General features: G+C 33.0%; 1 protein-coding gene across 3 annotated transcripts in view; it reads right to left on the bottom strand.

Annotated features, from left to right (window-relative positions):
- Nucleotides 1-11,223, bottom strand: part of LOC116851597 (NAD kinase 2, mitochondrial) — a 37,781-nt gene extending 26,558 nt beyond the window's left edge. Inside the window, exon 1 of one of the 3 annotated variants that reach the window (XM_032831174.1) lies at nucleotides 11,011-11,223. In XM_032831174.1, the coding sequence (XP_032687065.1) occupies nucleotides 11,011-11,047 (37 nt within the window). In that variant the 5' untranslated portion in view covers nucleotides 11,048-11,223. The remainder of the gene's footprint in view (nucleotides 1-11,010) is intronic. The other 2 variants (XM_032831171.1, XM_032831172.1) reach the window with 2 other exon arrangements.
- Nucleotides 11,224-11,715: the final 492 nt, after the last annotated feature.

Genomic DNA, 11,715 nt, shown 5'->3' with positions numbered 1-11,715 from the left:
TCTCTTTCTCTCTCTCTCTCTCTCTCTCTCTCTCTCTCTCTCTCTCTCTCTCGAATATATACGAGACAATTTCTTTTCTCGAAGAAAAACTCCTCTTTGAGTCAATAGGTTTGTTCTTTCGACCTGAACTGGCTGCACTAGTTCACGAAGTTTGCACTAATGCGTTCTTTCGATCAGAACAGTGCAAGAAAATGTGTTCTTTCGAACAGTGCAGGCTGAACTAGTGCAGCGAGTTCAGTGAACTGACTGCCCTAGGTCTGGAGGTAGAGCAAGCAGTGCAGGGCAGCTAACCGAAAAAATTTAAATTTGTATCTATAACCTGTAAAATCGGTATACCTAGTTGACATTACGTAGAAGAAATAATCCGACGACGGAATCTATAAACAGTAAGTAAATACTTAAATATATAATAAATATATAATGTAGATAAATATATAATAAATATATAATGTAGAATGACATAAAAAAAGTATTTAGAATGTTATCCAAACAGCACAAAATATCCGAAAGACATCCTGGGAAGACTCTTGAACGTTTTTTCGGAGGGATTTGTTGTATGGGTATCCAACACAAAACAGTTTTTAAAAGAAATAGGATTGTTCAACAAAACATAAAATGCTATAAGTGCGAAAACATGACCATAAATTGATCTATGTTATTTAATCCAGCCATGTTGTCCGCCATCTTACACTGCTCTAACTTGCTCTTACCCGTTCTTTTCAGACCCATATGTATCTTTGCACTGGTCTGCACTATCTTGAACTTTCTTCAACTAGTACAGTTCCAGTGCAGTCCTAGGTCAGGTCGAAAGAACAAACCTCTTATGTTTCGACATCGTACTTCTAATAAAACCTGAAAATAACACTGAAATAACACTGAAGATGCGGTACACGTGTTGCCCAAGCGAGCGAACAGAACACAATGAGGAAACAGTATGCGCGCGGCGCTCGCATAGCGCTCGTGACTGAGGGTGCTGCTGGTTGAACGGCGACGCGCTTTTTCATTTTGGCGGTACCTTTGAATTCTGTTGTCAAGGAGCGTGCAGGGGCACGACTACATAGTTTCCATCCAGACGAGACAACATGGGCATAATCATATGTTTAGTAAGGCGAAGATTTAATAGAATACTCTAACGTGCATCTGAGTCTCGCCAGTTTCAATGTTCTATTAAATTCGCCTTACTAAACATATGAGTCTACAATATACTAAAACAGATATTGAAAAGATTAGCAAATAGACCTCTGACGCAAGGTATTGCGCGTGAATTACACGCAAAAGCAACATACGTTTCATACGTCGTACAAGATTGATATTTTTTTTTTTTATTAGAATGTTGCTTTGTGAATATTTCTTTTGAAAAACCATTAAGCCTGATTTCATCGAAATCGGAGGTGAGGACTGTAAACTTAATAATTATATTTTTTCGTATAAAAATCGTAAGCCTCCTCATAAAAACTGTTATACATATCTTTTTGAAGCTAATCCTGTCAAGTACTAATCCTACAAAAAAATCAGGTATTAAAAAAAAAGTAGAACATTTATCAAGCTGTGTAACGACGCTTTTACCGAACTGACAATTTATTCGTTAAAATACTTAGATTCTTTTATTATTATATACCTTTTTCTTTTTTACACTACAAGTACTGCATTATTTTCTTATGTTCTTATTTTTTACGCTAATATTTTGTTCGTGTTAAAAGTATAATTGTGGAATATTTTGACTTTTTAGTTATTATTCTCTTCTGTCTAATAAACTCCATAATAATGTCTTTAACATAACAAATTCAATATTAGTTTATAAAATCGAAACGATAAAATATTTATAGTACTTTTAGTAAAAGTCACAATTTATAATTTCAGACAGATTAAGAGGATATAATTATGTTAATAATTTTAAATATCTTGTAATATAGAAAACAAGATACTTTATAAATGTGCTTTCTAAATGTATATATAGATATATCTTTTTTATTTATATATGTACAAAAATAGATTGCTATTTTACATTTATTATTAACGTTCCTTTTGTTAATTTTTTTATTACTATCTTTTATATATAGAATATATTTTCATTTAAAGATTTCTTTCAGTATTAACTATGAAAAGAGAAAGAGGCACATACGCGCAAGAATGGCAAGATATAATAAGTAAGCCTAACATCTTATTCTCGCGGCTCTCTGGTGTTAGTTTATAGCTAGAATTCGCTATAGCTATACGTTCGGGAAAGAAAGAGACAGCAGATTGAATGTTTGCACTTTTCCATCGCCCGAAATTAGCCGCGCGCACACGTATACGATTGTGTATATAGAGTGTCCGATAACTGATCGAGCAACCGACGTGTACAGGTAGAACGAGTCAAAATAATCATAAAAGTTATATACCATTTTGAAATTGTCTCAATATTTATTCCGTAATTAATTAAAATGTATAAACGAGTGAGCTCACGAGAAGCGGTAGGACAGACTCTGTGTGTAAAAGAAATGGCTTACATCTATGGCTAGCAACAATAAGTAAACAGCTGATTTCGAGGCGGAGTAATGTATACGTGTCGCTTGTTACTCCGCCTCGAAATCAGCTGTTTACTTATCGTAAGAGGTAAGCTATTTATTTTAGCCATTTATTTGGTAAGCCACACAGAGCCTATCCTACCGCTTGTCGTGAGCTCATTTGTTTATACATTTTAATTAATTATGGAATAAATATTGAGACAATTTCAAAATGGTATATAACTTTTATGATTATTTTGACCCGTTCTACCCGTACACAGCGGTTGCTCGATCAGTTACCGGACACCCTGTATATTCCATAAACTTATACAGACAGACTGCGCGTCCCGTGAGAAGAATTGAAGACAACATTAAAGTGAGAGAGCAATAACGGAAGTGAGTGTGCTTATAATAGACGTTGGTGGGGGAAGTAAAGAAAAGAGGAGAACAGCTATACTAATAATTGCGGTTTGCAAATCAAATTGTTAATGTGAGAAATTATAACAACATTAAACATTTGAAAATGGTGAGATATTGTTGCGTATGCAAGGTGAAATCTGGAGTTAATAAGGATGTTTCTACTCATATGAAATATGTAATATGTGCTTAAACATTTACAATTTGAGGCATTTGCGTTATAAGAATTTCTATACATTTGGCACTGATAAATATTCTGTAAAATAGGACCGTACATTGTTATAGTGTTCAATTATTAACAGTTACTCTCTAAATTTCTTGGAATGAAATTTTACTCTGAACGAGTGGATTCACTCTAAGTGAAAATACTGCTACTCTGAATGGGATGACATCTCACTTTTCATAAAAGTGAATATTTAACTCCAACTAGAGTGAAAATTTCATTCCAAGTAGAGTGAAATTTTATGATTAGGTAAAAAGAAAAACCTTTAGTTCTATTCTGTTGCCTATTACTTATCTATGATTGCCAGATCTCTAATTATTGCATAATGTTTTTACTGGCGTGCTATTTAGTTAATTTAATTTATAATAAACTTGGAAAAATTCGCTGACCATAGTGGGGTAATTTGAGGGAGAGGAAGAGGGAGAGGGGAAACGGAGGGAAGGAGATGGGGGAAGGAGAAGAGAGAGAACCTGATCTTCTGTTCTTGAGTCATTTGCCTTACTTATTGAGCCACTGTTTAATAATAATAATAGTTTAATAATAGTTTAATAATACTGATGGGAATGATTCTTGTAACAGTATATACGCTATTACCAAATTATTCACTCTTTCACGAGTTGAAAATTCACTCCATACGAGTGAAAAGTCATTTTAACTCGAGTGACGGTCGTCATTCCATTTGTCGAGCAAAAATTTACTCCACGATACAGAGTGAAAATTTTCACTTCACGATATAGAGTGAAGGAATTTATAAGAATGAGAAATCACTTTAATTCGAGTGACTCGGTTGTCGCTCTATTTTTCGAGTGAGATTTTCACTCCAAGAAATTTAGAGAGTAAGTCATATGAAATTAAAAAATTATTTCTATTCTTAGAATGTTATAAGAGTTTTATATTACTTTTATGTAATATTAAGTTGTTTTTGTGAAATAATCTTAAATAAAATTCTTAAAGATAGAGGAATTTCATATTGAATGTACAGTGCAAATCTATTTGTTCTTAATCTAAATCTCCTTTTATATATTATTTTAACTCAAAAATATTTTTTCAGATTTAATAAATTTTATCGCATCCATACGAAAGAAAGATCAGAAAACTTTAACCGGGATGCTTGTGTGTGTGTATCTGTAGATGTCCACTTTTAATGCCATATGAGATGAAAAACACCAGACTCGGCTGGGATCGAACTCACGTTCTCCGCTTGTCAGGCAATCACTCTTCCCACTGAGCTATTTAAGACTTCATGTTTATGACATCTATATATCCAGTGAAAAATGATTCATTGATTAACGTCAAAATGATATCAAACTGACGTCGGTTTGACGATTTCAACGTCGATTTGATTGAAACGTCGACAATGAATTGACAGTGCAAGCTCTAAGCGTGGCGCTTGGTTTCAACCAATCGTACACGACAGTACGCAGCGAAACAACAATTCTTCGCGTCTCTCGTACTGTACGTAAGACGGCATTGTGCTTCAAATTAACATATTCCTTTTGATATAGAGGAACACAATTAGAATAATATCTCATAAATGCACGATGAGTGGTTCCCTTTAATGAAAGATGAATATGCTTTCTGTAAGATATTTCTTTTAGAACATGGAGTTAGAGGAAAATTCACTTTATATGTAGAATATTTTTTTGCCTGTTACAAGACATTTCATACTTCTTGTACCTCTCGTGTTGAAGTTGCTGAACGTGAAAATGTTAAAGCGATTGAACATGTTAAAACATAAAATTTTTAAATTGTAATTGTTGTTTAAATTGTTTCGTATCGACAAACTGGTTTATTCAAAATATTGTCCGTCGGAACAGACAACCTTGGCCCATCTTTCGGCTAACAATCGGATTCCACCCAGGAAGAATTCGGGTTCTTTAGAGGCAATCCAGTTATGCGGCCATTTTTTACTACTTCGTACGAGATAAAGTGCTGTGCTATAAGCGCTGACTACATCGACCGGAACAAATGGTAATCGGAGAGAGCGATGTCTGGGTATATGGCGGATGGGGTAGGATTTCCCAGTTCACTCCTTCTAAGTACTTCTTGACTGATTGAGCAACGTCCTGGCGTTGTCGTGCTGCAAAATCAACTTATCATAGCGATTCTCTCATTCCGGCCTCTTTTCGTGTAGAGCTCGCTTCAAACGGATCAGTTAAATCGATAACGAGTAATCGATCCCCAGTAATAATTTCCGATGGTTTCAGCAGCTCGTAATACACGATATCCCTCTGATCCCACCAGATACAGAGCATGATCTTACTGGCGTGGATGTTTCTCTTTGGCGTCGACGGGCCTGGTTTCCCGGGACGTACACATGCTGCTTTTCGCTGTCGAAATAGATCTATTTCTTATTTCCAGGCACGATTCGATACAGAAAACCCTTTCGTTGTTGTCGTGTTGTCCTTTCGTTCAATATGTGGGGTGCCCAATTTCCTTGCTTGTGCACCCATCCCAGCGTCTATAGTCATTTGGAAACTGTTGATTTACATTTAAGGCTTCGGCCAACTCCACCAGCGTTTGACTCTTCGTCCAATAATGCGTCCAATTCCGTATCCTCAAATTTTTTAGGTGGTTTTTGTCTTTGTTGTCCATAGAGAAATCACCACTTTGGAAGCGGCGAAACCACTCTTTGCACGTTGTACTCGATGGAGTATGTTCAGCATACACTTCCTCTAGCAAACAATGTGTTTCCGCGGGCGATTTCTTTGTCAGGAAATAATGGAGCATAACTTCTCGCAAATGTGACTTATTTTGAACAAAATTTGTCATTGTAACAAAACAAAATAGATACAATCAAAATAGATGGTGTTAACGCGTCGCACAAATGTCACCTATGGCGTTTTGGCGGGACTCTATAGACCTGTCATCATGTATATTGCCAGCTTTCCATTCGAAGAAATAGTGTACTTAACGCCACTTATTGCCAACGGGCGGTTTCATATGCAACCATCTAATACATTATGACATTAACAATGGAAATACAAATAATGCAGTTACTAAATATAAATTGCATTTAGAAAGTGTAAATGATAATTGCAATGAACTCAATATATTAAATTCAGAAACTTCTTTATAAAGATCGAATAATATTTTTATGGTTTTCATTATTTTTATTGCTATATTTATTTCCAAACAATATATAAAAAAAATCGACTTCGGTAGGATTTGAATCCAGGTTGCTTCAATCACTATTATGACGTTATCCTCTCCCTTTAATAACTTCTCTTCTCCCTTGAAACAGAGAGAGAGAGAGAGAGAGAGAGAGAGAGAAAGAGAGAGAGAGAAAGTATAAACATCTTTAGCGTCATTAATACGCCATTAATACGTTCGTTGAATATTCTGTTCAAATATACTTAACCGGAAATAAGCTAAAAATATAATATTATCCATTTGTTATTTATTGAACTTCTGTGGTTTAATTTGCGAAAAGCTGTCTTTTTATTGCCAAATTATCAAAGTCGCCTTATAATTCAAAGTATTATCGTATTATCGAACTAAGTTGTAATTAAGTTGTAGAATACTTTATTAAAATATTGTACAACATTTTTTGAACATTTTGTATATTTCTAAGAAATATTTTTTTGAATATATATTTCAGATTATCATGTGAGATCCGTTTAACAGGAATTTGATAAAAAGTTGTTTTAACAACCTTGAGCTTGTGCCACAACGTATTCTTTAATGATAAGACATTACTTAATCATACGGGACGAAAATAACTGTAGAGATCATAGCTTAATATTGCATGTAGAGAACGTAGCAACGCGTGCCGGCACGATAACAACCGACACCAAACAAGCGGCCAGTTTTTCAAATAAAGGAATATACAACAGAGGTTGATAAGAACACCGAAAGAAATACTGACATTGCACTTTTCCGAGCGATGCGTCCTCCGCGTGTAAGAACTCAGCGAAACATTGTTAGAAGGATATGTTCCGTATGAGCGTTCGACATGTTTCGTTTATCGACAACAATATCTCTATTTCTTTTGACAAAATTTCTTGGAAAATAGAAAATAGATCAATTTCCCCACTTATACACTTTCCAATTCTTTATATCATATTTATATAAGGAAGAGATTAGATAAATATTTTCCTGTATTTTTCTCTGTCTCTTAGTGGAAAAGTTATAATTCATCGGCAGGGCAAACGTTACAATTATAAAAAAACATTCTTCAACTTCAAGATAGATTCAAATAGAATCAAAACTTCAAGATAGATTCTTTCTTCATAACATCACGTGACTTTTTAACATATATCTCGATTATTTTGTATATCCTAGATAGACTAATGTACGCATATTTGACAGAAAATCTAGTTGATTTATAAAAATTGCATCTTTTATAAGTGTTACATATGATACTCATAAAATGACGAAATAGAAAGACGAAAAAATGATCTAAACTTGCTTAAAACAATGTCATGTAAAATGTAATATAAGAATCTTAGTATAACTAACTTAATAAATTTGTTATTGCATTAATATCATAAAAAGTTTTTGCTATTTGCTATTATACAATGTAAATTTAAGAATTAATTCAATTGCCTTATAAATATAATATTATATTAAAAAATTCTACAGTATTTCTCTCCATGATTCGATTATCTTGCGTCATGATAATCATTAAAGTTTATCTAGAATGTTATATAATAATACTCTGCTTAAAAAATCCGATAAGAATTGATAAAAACATACTTAAATTTCATTGAAACACTAAGTGATTTTATCTGAATTTATCATTTTTATCGGATATCACATTTCAGCTTATGTGAAAAAACTATCAAATTCTTCTTTTTTATCACACAATCTTATTTAAACAATTAAATATTTATCTGAATACATTTTTCTATATAATCTTATTAAATTATTTCATTAACAAATTAAAATTTAATGTTTATATGTTTATATGAGACTATTTTTTTATATATAAATTTAATTTAGTCCAAAAATATTCTTATATATTTGTATATATGTTATAGAAAAATAATCGTATGCTACCATTTAAAAATATATAGCACAAAAATATAGCACAAAATTTGAACTAAAATATTTCTTACGGATAAACGGTTCAATTGTGAATATATCAAGAACGCGCGCGCACAAAATAAGTTTAACACATTCGCTAGTAGAATTTATACAGATTTATTCTCTCTTAAACCATCTTGTTTTTTCATGTGATTATGCAAAACAGACTTGATTTAAAGTCAATATCAAGAAGAATGTATATCGTCATTACAGATGTATGTATGGTTTTTTGGCCGTGGAGCAAGTCCATTAGCCAGATCTATGGTCACCACATGTTTATACTATACTAGATCGCTAATTTCGTAAAAAAAGGTGAAACCAACAAAATTTCCGATTTTGGCCATGGTAATTTACAACAAGATGACGGCGATGCGTTCGATGGCTACATTCCGATATTCACTGTCAGTGGAAAATGTATACGTAACATGAACTACAGATCTTCAGTACTGGCAGTGAATATAAGAATACAGCCTATATGTATTGCGTATATATAGTGCATAGTGTAGAATGTATATATGGTACATATGTGTAGTGCGTATATGATATCCGATGTGGTGATATTTAAAATTTATAATTGTGAAGTTTTAATTGTCTTTCCGAAAAGATGCCGAGCAGGTGTTGCATTCCAAAATACAAAAATAGTATAGGATAGGTAATAAAAGGATAGGTTTTATTTATTTATTTATTAAGTTGAATTTGCATTTATTTGTAATAAATATTCGGGTTTTATTTAAGTTAATAATTGAGAAGATTGTTTTAATTAAAAGTTATAAATATTAGAACTGAAAAATTTTATTTCATTGAAGTTCAAAAAAATATTTTAGTACATCTCAGATAATAGCTCAAAAAAGCGAAAGCAGCTATTTTGTTGTAAGGGTCCATGATCGAAAGTAGAAATCCTACCGGCCTCAGTCTTTCCATACGCCATAACTCTAAGTTAGCGACTTAATATAGTACAAACATCTTTGGTCGTCACATATATATGACGCTGGTCGTGTGAAAACATTGCGTCACACATATGTGACGCTTGTAGCAAATGAATAAATAACATGCAGAAAGTATATAGTTAATTTATCAAATATATTTCAGATAAACAATCTGAACCAAAAATACGATTTAATCACATAGATTTTTTCTTACCTAATTCTATCAAACTTTTTAAGCAAAGTACTCAAATTTTTAAATAGTCTTCTTTTTCTATCTATCTATATATCTATCTATATCTATCTATCTATCTATCTATTTATCTTTCCCTCTTTCTTTTTTCTACCAAATCTTAACTTATATCTGTTTCTTTTTAAGTTCTATAATGCCCGTATCAGACCATGAATTGAATATTGCAATTAAACAAATCAGGTAATTTAAATCTTGCTTCTGCTTCATTTGATTGATTCAATTGCAATTCTTAATTCATAATTTGATACAGGCATAAGTGTACACTAAAATTGCGTTCGGAAACCCCATTTTGTGGATAAAACCGGATGGATAGTGATGGAGGTAGAGTGCACCTCGGATAAGAAGTTTCTGAACGACAGGTAAAGAAAATGGTAAATAATACGATTGTTTGTTTTTTTATCGAATTAGTATACACTGACAGAATATTTAAAAAGAAACAAATATATAGTTAAGATTTGGCCGAAAAAAGAACTAGTACAAACAGTACTAGTTTAGTAATAAAAAACAAACTTAATAACGAATAAAAGTATTATCGTAACTTATGTGGCTGCTGGACTAGAATTAATGAAAACAGCTTTGAATATAGTTTACATTCGAATAGTAGTAATGACGAAACAGATGGAATGATTAAAGAGCCAAATGTTGTTGAAGTTTAGATAAGAATTGGTAATCGAAATGCTATGAAGTTAAAAAAACAACAGAATCGAGTCAACAAATCGAAAACACTATTTAAAAATTCCGCCAAATGCAATAAATTAGACAAATATACCTCGAATTTCAGGATAAATAAGTTTGCACCCAACTCAACCCAATCCAATTCAAGGTACATCCAACAGAGTTTCTAAACAACTCTTAAGCGACTATCATTGTCGCTTGTGCACAACCGGAAGGTTTTCAAACAGCTCAAAATGCACTCGAGTGAAATTTTCGAACGCAGCCTAACTCAGAGAAAAGATAAAGGTTCGTTTTCGAAGAACTTATGAACTGATGCACAATAAGTTAAAGTGAAAGAAAATGTACTTATTTGACTCTAACTTATCGTACTAGTGCGCAAATTCTTCGAAAACAAACAGATCTAATAAGAACAAACCTAAAATATCTCTTTGGGGTCGTTTTTAATGGATAAATAGGTTACATTAATATCGTTAACATGTTGCGACAAAAGCGTATAGATTAAAACCCAATCTACAATAGATGGAGTAAGGAGTAAGAGTAGAAGTAAGAAATAAGCAGTAAGCAAATTGACCAATTCCATTCTTACGATTCAAGAATAATCGATTGTGATTGGTCTATTTACTTACTGCTTATTTCTTACTCCTACTTCTACTCCTTATTCCATCTATTGTAGATCGGGCCTAAATCGCATGTAATGTTAAATTCATCGTGTTATTCTCTAAGAATGTTTTGCCGCGCTTATCGAAACGAGCCTAATATCTACCTTCATATCTAACTCCGAAAGACGACAACATAGCAAATAAAGATGAGCAGAGTCTATTTATGTACATGCAATGTGTGGACAATATACGTATAATTTTTATTTGCTTTTCATAATCACCTATTATCTTTATTAATAAATGCACAATCAATAATACTGATTTCGCGAGAAAAAAACGTTCTAATAACAGAGAAAAAAAGTAAAAAAAAAACAGCATCGAACAATTGAATTGTCATCATACTTACTGGGAATTGATCTGCGAAGATAGCCGAGGGACCGCATTTCATGGTGATCGAAGCGTCCGTGCGTAAGTAAACGTACGTACTGTCGAATTGACGTGGATAATGAATCAGATCGAAGTCTCGAGGCGCCTTGAATTCGATTAAAAAATAAGAATACCACACGTACACACTTCTCAGGCAGTCGCCAGCCACACACTATACACCGTACATGTTGACACATGCAGCTCAGCTGCGACTGCTAGAAAGTGGGGATGGTCGACCGATGAATCGATGTTCGACTCGTTTACGTCAGAGAATCAATTGCCCGCGCAATATTTTTGAATTCAAATAGATTTCGCGCTATTCGTTCAGTTTCTTGATTGGATCTTATTAGATTTTATCGATAAATTTTGCCTCAATGTGTGACTTCTGTATGCACGCACTTAGTTTGATATATCTCGCAGGAATCAGTTTTGCACGAATTTGTGCTTTTCAATATTGTAATGAAGTTATAGCTGTTTATATGGCATGTAAAAACCGGTTTATACCAACAGTAACATTGCAATGTGTGCTTTCAATAATGTTATCAACAAATATAGATTATCTCATTCTAAAAGTTGCTAAAAACAATTGTTTTCAACAAGTTATCAAAATCCATCAGAATGTTTTCAACATTCTGCGAAAAACAAATATTATTGAAGTTATTTATTTTGATAACATTCTAATAGT

Source organism: Odontomachus brunneus, unplaced genomic scaffold (assembly GCF_010583005.1).
Source record: "Odontomachus brunneus isolate Ranch 3 - 2012 unplaced genomic scaffold, Obru_v1 Obru_scaffold_180, whole genome shotgun sequence".
Lineage (NCBI taxonomy): Eukaryota > Metazoa > Arthropoda > Insecta > Hymenoptera > Formicidae > Odontomachus > Odontomachus brunneus.
Note: the sequence above shows the minus strand (reverse complement) of the source record. Positions and strands in the feature narration are given on the sequence as shown.